Below are 16,226 nucleotides of genomic sequence, written 5' to 3'. Positions count from 1 at the left end.
TTTAATAGCTTTATGTCTATTTCAGATTGGAAATATCCCAAAGAAAAAGTTTTCTGAAACACACAAAATATTAATTTTGCTATTTCATTTTTACTTTAAAAAATTTCCCTCTTTTTATTTCTTAATGTAAAACACCCTTGAAACACTTCATTTGACCTGAAATAATCTTCCTCAATTTTGAAGCTTTTGGAAAACTAAATGAAAGCATTAGACACACCTCAATCTATTACAAATTTTCAGGAGTGCCTGAAATAAAAAAAAAAACAAACAAAAAAAAGCAGGTAGTTCTACAGTTGTGATAAGCAGATTATTTAACTCTCCTCTTTACAATGCTTTATTTAAAACCAAGAAAGCTCATGATTAGAATATACTTGTATGCATTAATACAACATTAAGGAGACATATTTGAATGTTCAAATGACAGAAGACACAAAAATGCCATTCTCATAGTTATGCTAACCTGCTTATAATTTATACAGATACATCTTTACATTGTTACTCCTCCTAGGTATTCTTCTACTCTATTTTCTCATTTCTTTAATAAGAACAAATTAGTAGAGTGTCTGGGTAAAAAGGCATGAGAACATCAGACCTTCACTCAGAACTGCTAAATATAACATTTACTGCACCACATTATCTTGTCTGAGAGTACACATCTCAGAGAAATTTCTGCTTATTTGCCGGAAGGTGAAATGACTTTTCCAGTATGTGTTTCCGAAGCAAGGCCCATGCTCTTCCTTCTACTGAAATGAATGCAAAGCCACTGCTTTGCCTGACTTCAACAGAATTTCAGTGGGTATGCCGTGACCGGTGGTTGTACCTATGCCACTAGCCAGCTGCAGGCTAGCGAACACCTCATCATCCTCTTGCCAAGTTTGCTCCCCGTCAGTAGCTGCTTGCATGACAGGTTCACTGTGCAGTTACCCAGCCCCAGTGCTCCTGTCTCCCCCCATGCCTCTGCATCCACCTTTCCTTCCAAAGGAGCTCAAGGAACGAAGCAAGTGGGGTGGTATGCAACTCATCCTTAAGGAGGGATGCAACAGTACTAGCGGGTTGGTTCATTCTATAGACATTATCTATACTGGATTTTGGTTTGCAATGTCTGTTTTCAGAGATTTTCAAGCTGTAATGGCAGCATTGCACTGACTTGATTTGTTGAACTGTTGCTTAATAATGACAACATCATGCTGCTTATTTGTCTTTCCATGTAGAAATGGATGGAGGTATAGAGATTATGTATGTATGTGTCTATCTATCTACCTGCCTACCTACCTATGTAGTGGGGGTTCGCAGACAAACTCTCATCTGAGAAAATTCCTCAAATACAAAACCAGTAAATTCTGGAAAGGAAGTGGAGGAATATAGTATCTAAGAGGTAGCTAAAGGATAAACAGAAAAGTGAAATGTCAGGCAGAATGTCAGAACTTTGTATGGACTTCTTAGAAAGCTGAAGAGAAATACGAAAATTCTGGCAGATATTAGTTTAAGACTCCAAAATGCATTCTTCTTAATACATTGTTTTTGAAAGGCAAGTTAGATATCTGTTAAAAATTTATACCTGAAACTGCACCTCCCTTGTTCAGACTAAATGCACTATTATAAGCCTATTACCATTATTAGTTCATAATTCATGAGATAGAGATTGTGGGGAATCGTAGTCTTTTTCACTGCAAAGGAATATGGTTGCCTTGAAATTAAAAACTGACCTATTGTCCCAAGTATATCACAACATTGCTAAGGTCTTTGCTGTAGCTAAACAGACAGTGTAAAACTGAACTTACAAAATCCACAAATGAGCAACAAGAATTCAGGCCCTTAGGTAAAAAATGGTTTCTTGTATGATCAGAAAGTCTTTGATTTTTCCTATGATTAATTAAAAGGTTCTTGATTAATAGCACAGCTCTCACTCACTTCGATAAGAACTGGGTCTAATGCTAAAACTTCCACAGAATTTAAGGAATTATTAAGGACAAGATCAAGCTTCATGCTAGAGTTTCAAATTATTTCATATTTACCAGCAGGCAGAAGAAGTAAATCTGGCCGTGAAATCAGTAAGATTTGGTTGTTAGGCCTTTCGATTTTTTTGTGAGGCAGCATTAAGAAGCAAGGGAATTCCATCACCACAAGTCCTTTGAAATCAAACTCCAAGTAATCATAAGAAATCAAATTTCAAAATCAATTGATATAGATTTCTCAGTCATATTGATACAGACTTCTAAGTCATATACTGGGTTTGTATTGCTTGTTTGCTTAATATTTTTGCTGTATGGATTAATTTTGGGAGGATGCTTGAACTATAGGGAAATAATACCAAACATGGTTTTATTTCCCTACATTACATTACTGAGATACACTTGTGAGATCTGAAATCAGGTAGGTGTTTTTCAGAATATTAAGAAAAATAACATGCAGTCTTTCATAGATCATGTTTACAAGGAATGGAGAATTACATCAGGTAAAATATCAGAGGCAAGGAACATGCTGAAAGTTAACTGCAGGGATTTTGAAATTTAATTTTAGCATATTTTGGTAGTTGTGAAATTTAACTGGTTTGCAAACAAATTACTTCTTCAAATACAGATTTTCATCTAAAAGTGATAACCAAACTCCAAAGACCACTTACCTGTGTCCTCTAAAGGCATATCAACAATGACTTGGTCACTGTATTTTCCATATAGACCATTAGAGCAAAGAGCAACTATCTGAAGAACATAACTTGTATTGGGCAGCAGATTATTTAGAATAGCCCCCTAAAAGAAAAAACATGTTTAGTCATTTACTTGCAAATAAGATTCAAATATTTGAAAATGTTAATTTTTTCATAACACATTTTTATATGAACCATACAGCTACTTTCTTCTAGGACTCTTAATGTATGCTTTTTACATTTTACTGTCACAAATGCTTTTCAGTCAAAAAAAAAAAAGTCTTGTGAATTTTTACATGGAGGATACCAAACTATATGATTATTTAATGCTGAACACTAGCTTAGGTAACATTATCTCTGGTAAGTAGATAATAACCCCCTTTAAAGGGGGTTAGAGGAACAGATCATGTTATTAAAACACCATGAAGCTGTAATCAGTAACAGCTGTATGACTGTACTGAATCTTATTGATTGTGTAGATTACTCTTTCACATCAGTAAGCTACAAAGCATAGATCACTATTAACTGACTAAGGGGTTTATGGCTAAGGAGCTCTGAGATTAATATGGTCATAAACTTCTGGGGACAGTAAAAGCAAATCAGAACAGCAACCAGCAAAAGCTTTCTCTCTTCTGGGCAAGACAGCCTGTTTATTTTTCTTGGTCTTTGTAGCTTCACAGCCGAAGAATGGAGTACAGCTTCTGTGAGCTGCAGCCAAAGAAGTGATTTTTCATTGATTCAGCTCCCAGCTACTGTTTAATCCCTTAAGATAATTAACAGTGAGTGTTTTGCCATCACCCCTTTGTATGAAACTTGAAGAGTTTACAGTTACCAAGTCCTGATACCCATCTGTCAGAAACTCATGCTTAGTCTGGTCTTCTCCATCCAACTGTTGATAAAAGACAGCAAATCTCTCAATAGTGGTGTCATACACAACCCGAGGTCTTTCCCATGTAACAAGAAGACTGGTATAATTCTTTGGATCAGATTGAACATTTTCAGGTTCTGAGCTGCAAACTGGAAGAAAGAGGAAAGAATACGCTATTTTTTAAATTGTACAAGTGACTTTACTGAGATCTTGAGCCACCTCCAGAGAAAATTAGTGCAAGTCTTTCAGATGCCTCATCTTTAGTTTTTGACTAAAATACCCGAGATGCCACGCACTATAAACAGAGCCAGTATTTAAACAATAGATTTTCGAAAGCAAGTTAATTTAAGGATTACATTGCCATCATCATCCATCCCCCCCCATATTTTGTGAAATATTAATATGCAGTTCACAAGAAATAAAATGTAAACCACAAAACATATTCATATATATGTCCTGGGGATGAAAACTCTCCATTACTATGTCTTTATCAGAATCACAGAGTCATAAAATCACAGAATCAACTAGGTTGGAAAAGACCTTTACAGTAAGTCCAACCTTTACCCCAGGACTTCCAAGTTCAGCACTAAACTGTATCCCTGAGGGCCTCACCTACATGGTTTTTGAACACTTCCAGGGATGGTGATTCCACTACTTCCCTGGGCAGCCTGTTCCAATGCCTCACCATCCTTTCAGTGAAGACTTTTTTCCTAATATCCAGTCTAAACCTCCCCTGGTGCAGCTTGAGGCTGTTACCTCTTGTCCTGTTACTTAGAGAGGTTTTTAAAGGTTAAAGGTAAACCCACCACACTTGAATTTTCTCTCAAGGATGTTTGAATCTTTTTATAGTACCAAAAGAAGAAACAAAAGGCAAACAGGAGAAGCAGATGTGTCATAAAAGGGAAACATTTAGCAATGCTGAGCAAAGCCCATGCTTCTCTTTCTCCTGTCAACACATTAATCAGCTGTCAGACAGAAGCTATCATTGTTATCTGGTATGTGTCTAGTTAATGCATTCTCTCCTTCAGCAAAAATGATGAAGCTAGCAGGTAGTGATTTCATGTTATTATACTATATTAAGGCACCATCTAGACATAGGCTGAAAATGTCTTAGTGGACTGCTGTAGTCCTGGGCCTGGCTCATGCACCTTCTTTGTGAGCCTGGAACTTGCACTCCTGGTCAGGCAGCTGCTCTTGCATGTGTTTCAGACTCTCCCCTCTGCCAGGCTTTTTCATCTCATTCAAGCAAGATCCACATTTCAATACTTTTCTAGACATACAGATATATTGATTACCACTGTGCTATAAATTTACTGAGACTCTGACATTTGTTTTTTAAATCGCCTGAGTACCTGTGCGCGGTTAAAAAATAACATACAAGCCAAATGTAGACTAAACTGTATGAAAAAAATACATTAGCAGAAAATGCAAATGATTTCGCTGAAGCTCATTTAAAAATGACCAGTAAGTTGTGATATACGAAAAAATAAAGCAACATTATATAGAGATGCATCATTCATGGTTTGTTTGGGTTTGGACTGAGACACTATTCTCCCTCCCCCACTCTCATCATCCTCTCTGTTGGTGGGGGCACTGTGTCCTAAGACCCAGCACTGAAGAATGGAGATGACTGTCAAAAGTGTTCCTAACTTTTGTTTCCTAATTTGAGAGTAGTGCAGCTCGATTTGTTTTGATGTCTCAGAATGAGGGCCAGGGATCCCTGACATAAATCCCTCTTTGTTTGTTGTGGCTATCTGCACCTGCCCTGGCTTTTGGAAAGTTCCTTTCTTACGGACAGAATTTCCTTTCATATGTACTGAAAAGACATACTATTCAGTCTATTGCTTCATTTACTACCTTATTTCTACTGCTTTATTTAATCTATTAGACTTCTCAAAATCACTGATCAAAGTACATGAAGTTTACTTTGAATCATTCAACAGTTTAATTAAATCTTACATATTACAATGATTAGATGAAAATATTTTTATTACAAAACTTTTAGCTTGACTTTTGCACCAGTAGTTACTTAATCATTCCTTATTTGGAATAAATGAAGAAACGTACTTTTCAAATGTTGGAATCTGTTTAAACCAAACTCTGAGTACCTAGGAAAAGAAAGCAAAAAACCCTATCTAGCTAATTAACAAAACAAGTGTAGAATCTTTGGAGTTCTTTTAAAGGAAGCAAACAACATGATACTGCAACAGTTTTGGTTGACAATACTGCATTTTGAAAGAAAGGAGAAAAAATTCTTTCCATTAACTTTGCAATCTGACACTTGAACACAGGAGGGCACTGAAACCCCTCAAGAAAATATTCTGAAAAACGACCTCATAGGATCACAGAATGATTTATCTTGGAAGGGACCTTAAGGACCATCTACTTCTAACCCTGCCTGCAATCAGCAGGGACACCTTCCACTAGACCAGGTTGCTCTAAGCCCCGTCCAACCCGGCCTTGAACACTGCCAGGATGGGGCAGCCACAGCTTCTCTGGGAAACCTGTGCCAGGGCCTCACCACCCTCACAAGAAAATTCTTCCTAATATCTAAACTAAATCTGCCCTCTCTCAACCTAAAGCCAATTTCTTCCATTCTGCACGCTGGTGGGCAGGTTTGAGCAGTGCTGGTCTGAGCTGGTCAATGGAAAATAATCACTGTTTCTTTTTGTGTGTGTGTGAGCTACTAGTAGGAGCAGTGTTACTCTATGTAACTTTGTTGAATTCTGTAGTTGCCTTGAATTTCCTGTGTTATATATCCAACATAGCATTTTATTCATTACACGGAATTCTTTGAATTGACATAAAGGAAGAGCAAATTTAAAAAACAAAAAAAACCAAAACAAAACCAAACCAAGTTGTGTACGTTCCATCGCATTACTAAAATTTGTCGTTCCACCCCACTTCCACCAGATGGCAAAAAGAAATCATTAGACCAGTAGTTCTCAATTCTGAGCCTTAAGGAAGATGACAAACTCTGGTTTGTTTATTTATTCTTTTTTTAAATAAATCTAAATGCTCTTCAGCTATTTTTTTGAAGGTGTTTAAAATAACTCTCCACTTTTTCATAGTATAAGTACAAAGCTTCTCACTATTTCAAACTCTTCTCTACTGTCCTTTTTCCTCCCTTTTTAATCTGAGTGAATTTGGTTGCGAGTGTATTCAGACCAACTGAGCAGTATTATAAAGCTTTTAAGGGTAAAAGATTGGTGATTCCAGTATTATTTATTTCAGTTTTCCTGTTTTCTTTACCAGATGCTTCTTCCAACTATTTTTTTTTTTCCCTATAAAAAGGTGTCTTCCTTTTTTTTTTTTTTTTCCTTTGATGCTTGGTCCTGTTCATCTCAGCAGTGACCAACAATATTCCTACATGACAGTCATCTGCATATTCTTTCACCTCAATTCCTTCCCAGGCGTTTGTTTTTTGCCCTTCTTCTGGATGCCTCTTCATCAGTCATTCTACTTGTGCTGTTTCCTTTCTTTTCCTGCCAGTCTCAGTAACACAGAAGTATTTTGTTCTTGCCTTTTCCCATTTTTCCACCCTAGAGACTGGTAAAAGCAAGGACACCACATAACAACTTACCTAATTAAAGACTTCTGCTCTTATACTGACTTATAGGAAATCTGGGCAATGAGACTGCAAGAAAGGTAGTTATTGAGTCTGTTACTAATCTGAAATCACAGATATTCAACTGGATTATAAGTTTCAGGCAGGAAAATACTTTTCACAGGAAGACACAGACCTATCCAAGCCCCTGCTGGGCTTGATTCTGGTCTCTGCTTTCACCAGAGATGCTGGTTTTGCATATGATATCATGATAATACACCTGTATTCGCTTATCCTTCTGTGGAGTAAAATGCTACCCGTGTAATTTAGAAGTTCTTAACCTAAGCCGAACTGCATCATCAGGTAGCACCCGGGTACATTAGAGGAATAATTTTAAAAAAATGCCTGGACTGGTTTTTTTTGACAAAAAGACTTTCATAAGCTGCCCAAATTTGCCTTATTCAGATATATATATTAAAAAAAAAAAAAAAGCCAGGATTTATGCATCTATCAGTTTGAAACAGTTGGAATAAAACTACATATAGTTTTGAGGCAGCACCGGATAACTCGGTATTTTTTCCACATTTGTTGCTTTCTTCTACTTTTAGTTGAATATGGGTTTGAGATTTTTATCTTTTAAATCCAATTTTCATTTGTGGAAGCTGTGAAAACACTTCATTTGCATTAAGACATTCAAGGGTTTTTCAGCTCTCTGCCAGTGTGTGGTAAAAAGTAGCTTGTCAGTATTCCCATCCTATCTTTATGAGGGAGGTGGAACAGCAAAGTATATGTGAGAGTTTGACCTTGGCTGGCCACCACGTGCCCACCTAGCCACTTTTTCAGTCTCCCTCCTCAGCATAAAAATAATGGAAATGCCCTTGGGTCAAGATTTTTCAGTTATCTACTCAAGTATAACCCACTCTAGTAATTCCTCTTGCATTGTCTAAAGGGATTTCAAAGATTGCTTTTTCTCTGTTGACTACAAGAATTTTGGAATACTAGCCATGAAATGCATAAGCCTATTTATTCTTGGGGACTTGGGCATTCATGTTACAGTTTTTACATCTCAACATTTAAGTTTAATGATTCCCAGGACTTTTAATTTACCTTTTCTTAAAACAGAGGTAAAAATATAAATGCTCTTCAAATGTTCTATACTAAAAAAATCCTATAATTGAATTCATGTGTTTATAAATACATGTGTGTACATAAATATGTATATTATGTATGTGCATGTGATCTTATTGAATTTACATAGTGCACACAAATAGCAGCAAAATGTGAAATATATACAGGTAGACTTGAAATTTTCATGATCCTTTCTGTCCCTCCTTGCTTATGGCCAAATTTTTTAACCTACACTCCTTCAGGTATCTGCACATGGAGTGGACAGAAGGAAGCAAGGACCTGTCTTAAACAGTATTACTCAGTTTTATCTCTTGCAAATCTCCATGGAAATCTAGATTAGGATAGCACAGCTGAAAGTAGCTTCCTTCTACTGCAGCGACAAGAGCCAAGGCCAAGGTCATGGCTGTACTGTAACCACCTAGGAGGCAAGAGAATTGCAGATGGCAGAAGTGCCAGCCTCTGCCTTCAAAGGTGTTCTGCCTATGACATTTTTTTCACTGTAGATTGACTCCTAGTTACTAAGGACTGAGAAGATTCATTTCCTACTGACACATGGACATAAGTGGTCTCTCTCCCAGGGAACTTCATTAAACAGAAGGACTTGGGGAATCATGATCTTTCTCTAAGTCAGGCCAAATCAACAACGTCTTTTGTAAGTCTATTTGGAAACAGAAATGTATTTAATTGTGTCAATTTGCTCGATTGTTGCAGCTCAATTCCATACTCTTCCAAACTTCAAAATTTCAAGCCCTACTTTGTACCTGAACAAAGAAACCCTGCCAGAATAGCTGTTTCTTGGCTTTGGCCAATACAAAACATTCACATCCTGAGCACACATCTGAGGGGTTAATGACAAGCTGAGGCCAAAACAGAAAAGTCATGGACTAGTTATAGAAATGAGGCAGTAAAGTTATCCTGTGAAGCAGTATGGCAAAACAGCATCATGTACTTGCGCAGTGGACCCAGCCCTCCAGCAGTTCTGAATGATGAATGTTTGCTAGCTTGTATATAAGTCTTATACATCATATTATTCCAGTGGGAAAAAACATATACACCCAACTAAGGTGAATTAAAATGAAGTCACACTTCTTTCTCACCCAGAGACAACTACACCACATGCTTCACTCATTTGTTTATGTCTAATTAAGCACAATTCAACAAGTTTAGGAATCTACAGGTATCCCCACCCGAGCAGCAACATAACCCCCACAAATAGACATTTACTATTTATTCCTCTGTGCTTGTAAGTATAGAAATCATTGACTTCCATATTTAGTGCTAGATCTTGTTTCCCATTACAGAATGTATTGCTTTGGCCATATAACCTTCACAAACCTCCCGGAGGTTTTAGGTAAAACAGAAAACAGAATCTGGCTTCTGGGATTCTCTCCATCTATCGCTTTCTCAGCAGACTACGTGAAATTAGTTCGGTGACCTCACTTCAGCCTTTGCTGGAACATTACACAACAAAGAACCAAATGGATTTGCAAAACAAAATCCTCTTGCAGCCCCTGAAAAGGCAGCGTTGTATAAGTCTGAAACATTTAAAGGGCAGAGCAAGAAAGTTTGAACTGATGTGATCTTCACTGAACGTTTGGTCAAGACAAGCATTTAATTTTCCACTCCATTTAATCTGACATGTTTTATGATTGCTATTTTTTTCTCTGAAGTGATAGATTTATGAGTAATAATACAATGTGCTACTTTTTACACAATTTAAAATGAGTACCTTCATGCTAGGATGATTTTTTTTACTGACAATTGTCTTTCAACCTGTGGAGAGGAATAACTGTTCAGTAAATACCTGCTTCATGAATTTCTTCTTGTCCAGTGTAAGATGAAAACACTTGCCCAAAGAATTTATACTGCTGTTCTCGAAAGTTGTTTTGCAGGTAGTCCATCAGCATAACATAACCAGACTGCTGCATTGTAAGGACTTCACAAAATACAGCTAACTAGAAGAGGCAAGGGAAAAAACAGAAGTCAGAAGTCATAACAAACTAACTGGATACTGTTAACAGGGAAAAGCCCTGGGGAAAGAGATGGTGGGTAAAGTCTCCCAGATGAGCTCTCCTGGGTAGCACTGAACTTTTGTTCTGTATCAGCAGTATATCTAATGCTTTACTTCACCTGTATTTCTCAATCACTCTGCTGTTGGAGCTACGCTTTGCCCAGCACCACCTTTTAGCTGGGGGAATATGGGAAGAGTGTTTTGCACTCATCTTTGTCTGGGCTATGTAAGTCCAAACAGCCTGCAGAATTAGGAAGTGTGCTCTTACTCCCTTCTAAGGCAAGAAATGATTCAGAATCTAGTCCTGAACTAAAAAAGAGAAAAGATAATACAGTGGAGTAATAGATATACTTTCTAATTTAACATCTGCATGAAAAAATTGTAAGTATATAGAAGAAAATCTAGGTTGTTGGGCTGGCAATAAATGCCATGGCCTTTTACCATATACATAGCAACTGCTTTTCTTTGTTATTATGTACTATTGTTTGGTTGGAATACATTAAGCAGATTACCTGGTTTTCAGAAATACTTATGGTATCTTTAAACACAATCCATTCAACCGTTTCAAAGCAGGGAGGAGTTGACAAAGACCCATTGTAAGTGTAGTATTTGTCTGTTGCATTCGGCAAGAGGTTCAGCAAAATAAATGGTTCTAAGGCAGCCTGCTTTCCTGGAAAAAAAATTGAGTCATACACTTAAGATACTGTATAAACGTTATTTTATGAATTTATGAATATGAATGTATTTTAGAATATTTTCATATACATATATGAATGTATTTTAGGAATTAATAAATAAACTCTCCAAAAGAATCACCATTATAGAGACATGCTAATTTTGAGGCCATTCAAAATTTGATACCCAGAGAGACTAGCATAAAAAGAAATTGCTGAGCCTTTTCTATGTAGTTTAAATATCATCCCAAAACAACTTTATTTACTTGGCAAGTTGTGATGAGTTACTCCAGTAATAAGTACAGTAATCAGTATGTTGGTTCATGACAATTTGTTCAAGTTTACTCGCAAATGTCAAAGATGCCAAGTCGCTGTCTCGCATATGAACTTCAAAGAAAAAATATGTTAAATCTCTGTTCTTGATCTCATGACACAGCTTCAAATTCTTATTGAATTTGTCCAAATTGTTGAGTTTCTCACAGGATCTTAACCGTTGCAGAAAACCATTGTTGTCATATTAGATCTGAGAGTTGTGTTACTCTTGACCCCAGAAGCAGAATTCCTATGGATCAGGGGGTTTAAAAATACAGTGAAAAACCGTAACAGCTCTGACACAAAGCAGAGAAGGATGCAAAGAGCTCCTCCAGGAGAGTATGACCATTCTGTTTATCATCCTGTGAAAACAGTGTCATGTCTTTCAGGTCAACAGTTTACCTGGTACCTTGTCAGTTGGGAGCATGCATGAGGATTGCTGGGAGTCCATCCGCAGAAACTTAAATTCATGCTGATATGCAGTAGGGTCCAGTAACAGAAATTAGCAGAAATGGTACCAACTGGCAGATTTTTCCAGGCTGTGACAATTATCAATTTTGTAAGAATTATCTGCCTTACTGTCTGTTGCATCCAAAATAACACTTAGCTTTTATACCTTGAAATAACATAGATCCTTATGCACCTTTTTTCAGTGCAAAGTTACTGATTTTAAATTTCTCTCTATTTGAGGAGTATTCACTTATGAATACCTAATGAATTTTCAGACTGTGCGTTAACTTGTGGTTTTACAGATATTACTTCTTGAGCCCTGTACAGATTTTGAACCTATCTTTATGTTCACAATTCGTTACAAATATGGTGAGGGCAGCAAAATACATTAACAGTTTACTACAAATCAGTGATGTCTTTCTTTATACAGTGACTGCTCCACTGAGGTAAGATTTAAGAGCTGGCTCTCTCTTATCCATATGTCGCAAAAGGGGAACATTTGGCAGTGCCGAGCAAAGCCTATCCTATTTCTTCTGTCAACTTGTTAATTAACCTTAAGAAAGAAGTCATCATTGCTGTCTGGTACGTGTCAAGTTAACACATTCTTCCTTCAGTAAAATGAATGGCCAGTACATTTTACATAGATATCTTGGAGACACAAAACTTCTCATTTACAGTTAAGAATCCTGCCATTTAGATTTTAATGTGATTAGCAGTCTAGATTCTAAAATCAAACACCTATGAACAATGACGAGAAACAGGACTGTTCCTTTGCAGAGCTTGAGAACTCATCAACTAGGATTCAAATAAGCACAATACAGATATGACTAAGAAGATCAGATCATGCACATCACAGACAAGGACAGATCATGTGCTCTTCATCTCTCTTCAGGAGGAACAATTTGATTTAGTAATGACCTGAATTTTCAGAGCTCATCTGCATTTTGATCAGGAAAATGATATTCTACTCATTGTTGAAGTGCCATGTAGTGGCTGTATCTTGAATCTTGCTGCTGATAGTTTTACAGCTCCTTCCAAGGATGTAGAACAGTGTCTGCCTTGATGCATTACTCATTCTCCTTTGTATTTCATACAAGATGGCACACAAAGATAATGAATCTTAACTGCTTTATATTTCCCCGTCCTCTGCCTTCGTGATTTATGAAAGTTGCTTCCTTTCACATTTGAGAATGGTGTTTGTATTCTAGAGAAAATCAATCTTGATTTTAGTGCCATAATTTTGAAAGCTTTTAAAATATTGGGCTGATAACTTTTTACACTTTCAAACTGTCTATATTACGAGCCTTTAAAATCTCAGGCGTCACTGCATATAGGAAAACTGAGGCAAAGTTAGCCATTTACTTAAGGTCATGATGTTAGCTATGATGTATGAAAATACCCAACAGTGCTCATTCATGCTTATTCTTCTGTGAAGCTGCTATGAAACTGATATAGAAATAGAGCCCAGCTCTCCTCGTGCACCACCCTGTAGCCCATGTGCTCTGACGTGAAACCACAAGGAATTCTAACACCAGACTGTCAACATTTTGTTTGAGTAAGGCTAGTACAAATATAATAAAATTAGATTATTTCAGATTTACATAGAGCAACCACAAAAAAAGCATTAATCTCAGCTGAATCTACTGAATACTGATATTCAGACAGCCTTGCAGCCTTGTCTAAGACACATCTTGAATGGCTACAAATAGGTTATTTGGTTTCCAATCACATATAAAAGTCCAGAAATGTATGAGTAAGAAAATTCATACAGTGAATATGACATTTCTCTTGATTTAGTATTTAAAGAGTTGCAAATTCATGATGATATTTATTCACCATAATGGACTTCTGCAAAGCGTTTGACACTGTCCTGCACAACATCCTTGTCTCTAAATTGGAGAGACATCAGTTTGATAGATGGACCACTTGGTGGATAAAGAACTGGCTGGATGGCTGCACGCAAAGAGTTGTGGTCAGTGGCTTAATGTCCAGCTGGAGACCAATAACGAGTGGTGTCCCTCAGGGATCGGTGTTGGGACCGGTCTTGTTCAACATCTTTGTCGCTGACATGGGCACTGGGATTGAGTGTGCCCTCAGCAAGTTTGCCGATGACACCAAGCTGTGTGGTTCGGTCAAGGGACCTTGACACGCTTGTGAGGTGGGCTGATGCCAATCTCATGAAGTTTAACCATGCCAAGTGCAAGGTCCCACACCTGGGTCGGAGCAATCCCAGGCACAGCTACAGGCTGGGCAGAGAAGAGATTCAGAGCAGCCCTGCAGAGAGGGACTTGGCGGTGTTGGTTGATGAGAAAATGAACATGAGCCAGCTTCAGTGTGTGCTCACAGCCCAGAAAGCCAATCGTATCCTGGGGTACATCAAAAGGAGCATGACCAGCAGGTCAAAGGAGGTGATCCTGCCCCTCTACTCTGCTCTCATGAGACCTCACTTGGAGTATTGTGTGCAGTTCTGGTGTCCTCAACATAAAAAGGACACGGAACTGTTGGAACAAGTCCAGAGGAGGGCCACGAGGATGATCAGAGGACTGGAGCACCTCCTGTATGAAGATGGGCTGAGAAAGTTGGGGCTGTTCAACCTGGAGAAGAGAAGGCTGCATGGAGACCTCATAGCAGCCTTCCAGTATCTGAAGGGAGCCTACAAGGATGCTGGGGAGGGACTCTTCTTCAGGGCTGCAGTGGTAGGACAAGGGGCAACGGGTTCAAACTTAAACAGGGGAAGTTTAGATTGGATATAAGTAGGAAGTTCTTTACTGTGAAGGTGGTGAGGCACTGGAATGGGTTGCCCAGGGAGGTTGTGAATGCTCCATCCCTGGCGGTGTTCAAGACCAGGTTGAATGAGGCCTTGGGTGATAGGGTTTAGTGTGAGGTGTTCCTGCCCATGGCAGGGGAGCTGGAAGTAGATGATCTTTAGGTCCTTTCCAACCCTAACTATTCTATGATTCTACAATTTATACCTCTGTTGTTACAAATACTGAGTCTTGGGAAATGGATCATAGAATCACAGACTATCTTGTGTTGGAAGGGACCCATAAGGACCATAAGATCCTCACAGGACTACCCTAAACTAAACCACATGACTAAGAGTGTTATCATAACTAACATGCTCCTCGAACTCTGACAGTCCTGGTACCATGACCACTTCCCTTGGAAGCCTGTTCTGACTGGCCACCCTCTCAATGAAGAATCATCTTTTCCTAATGTCCAATCTGAACTTCCCCTAATGCAGCTTTATTACATTTCCCTGTGTCATATCCCTGGGCCTCAAAGAGAGGAGTTTGGCACCTCCCCCTCCACTGCCTCTCTTGTGGAAGCTGTAAAGTGCTATGAGGTCTTCCCTCAGCCTTCTCTTCTGCAAGCTGAACAAACCAAGTGGCTTCAACTGCTCTTCATTAAGTCTTGTCTTCAAGACCTTCCGCCATCTTGGTCACCCTCCTCTGGACATACTCTAACTGTTTGATGTCTTTCTTATATTGAGGCACCAAAACTGCACGTAGTACTCACGGTGGGGCCACACGTGTGCAGTGTAGATTGGGACACTCACCTCCCTTGATCAGCTGGTTATGGAGTGCTTGATACAGCCCAGGATGCAGTTGGCCCTATTGGCTGCCAGGACACATGCCTCATATTCAACTTACCATCAACTCCACATCTCTTTCCATGGGGTTGCCCTCCAGTCTCTCATCCTCCAGTCTGCACATGTAAGGAGGATTACCCTGTGCCGGGAGCAGAATCTGGCACTCATGTTAAATTTCACATGGTTAGTGATTGGTCTATCCAGATGATTTTTGTTGTTTCTAACAAAATATACACAGCTGAGCTCTAGAGAACCATGCTCCCCAACGCCTTTAGAGGTTTCATAAAATTACACTAAAATAGGATTTAGCCTATTCAGTAATCAATACAACATGGAGGCAGACTTACCGAAACGACTAACACTATCTACTCCATTAATGATTGGGTTATAATCCAGATTATCTTCTAGACCAATCTGTTAAAAAAAAAAAAAATCACATTTTTTTAACAGTACAGGCTTCATGAAAAAAAATAATTGAAAGTTTCAGTTTACCATCAAAATTATAGATGAATTAAAGCAGAGCAAATGTATTTTGCCCAATTGTTTTTCTGTAAGAATACATTAGAAAGATATATGCAAATTTCTAAGTCAGTGATCATACATTGGAACTGGTTAAATTGTTTGAACATGTGCCGTGCTTCAAAGCTTTTTTAATGACACAAGATATACTTTGTTTACCTCAAACAAAACCGATAAAGCTCTTAACTTTCCATTTCCTTTAACAGCCTCTTCGAAATTTGTAAACTGTTCTGCATCATAGCAGTAGATTTGCATCTGCAAATACAAATATATTCAAATGTTATGTATGGAAAAGTAATAAAAAATATTCAATGTAGTTATTTGTATTCCCATTTTGAGAAAAAATGTCCAAGCAATAAATTCAATTACAAACATATGTCTATTTTATCTATCTCACATGTGTTATCTCAAGATACAGAATGGAGTTCATCTGCTGTTAGCTTTCCAACAATAACCTCTCCTGAAAAACCACTAAGTA

At 38.1% G+C, this 16,226-nt stretch overlaps 1 protein-coding gene across 7 annotated transcripts in view; it reads right to left on the bottom strand.

Annotated features, from left to right (window-relative positions):
- The window catches only part of PTPRZ1 (protein tyrosine phosphatase receptor type Z1), a 135,489-nt gene that overhangs the window by 46,653 nt on the left and 72,610 nt on the right, over positions 1 to 16,226 (bottom strand). For all 7 annotated transcript variants that reach the window (XM_062609667.1, XM_062609670.1, XM_062609669.1 and 4 more), the window contains exons 5-10: positions 15,908 to 16,003; positions 15,577 to 15,643; positions 10,714 to 10,871; positions 9,995 to 10,145; positions 3,480 to 3,664; positions 2,624 to 2,750 (exon numbers count right to left, since the gene is read on the bottom strand). In XM_062609667.1, coding sequence (XP_062465651.1) covers positions 2,624 to 2,750; positions 3,480 to 3,664; positions 9,995 to 10,145; positions 10,714 to 10,871; positions 15,577 to 15,643; positions 15,908 to 16,003 — 784 coding nt within the window. The remainder of the gene's footprint in view (positions 1 to 2,623; positions 2,751 to 3,479; positions 3,665 to 9,994; positions 10,146 to 10,713; positions 10,872 to 15,576; positions 15,644 to 15,907; positions 16,004 to 16,226) is intronic.

The sequence above is a fragment of the Pezoporus occidentalis genome, unplaced genomic scaffold (assembly GCF_034315485.1).
Source record: "Pezoporus occidentalis ecotype Australia unplaced genomic scaffold, CSIRO_AGI_Poc_V1 ctg14, whole genome shotgun sequence".
NCBI classification, from domain to species: domain Eukaryota; kingdom Metazoa; phylum Chordata; class Aves; order Psittaciformes; family Psittacidae; genus Pezoporus; species Pezoporus occidentalis.
This window is presented reverse-complemented; position numbering and strand designations above follow the sequence as displayed.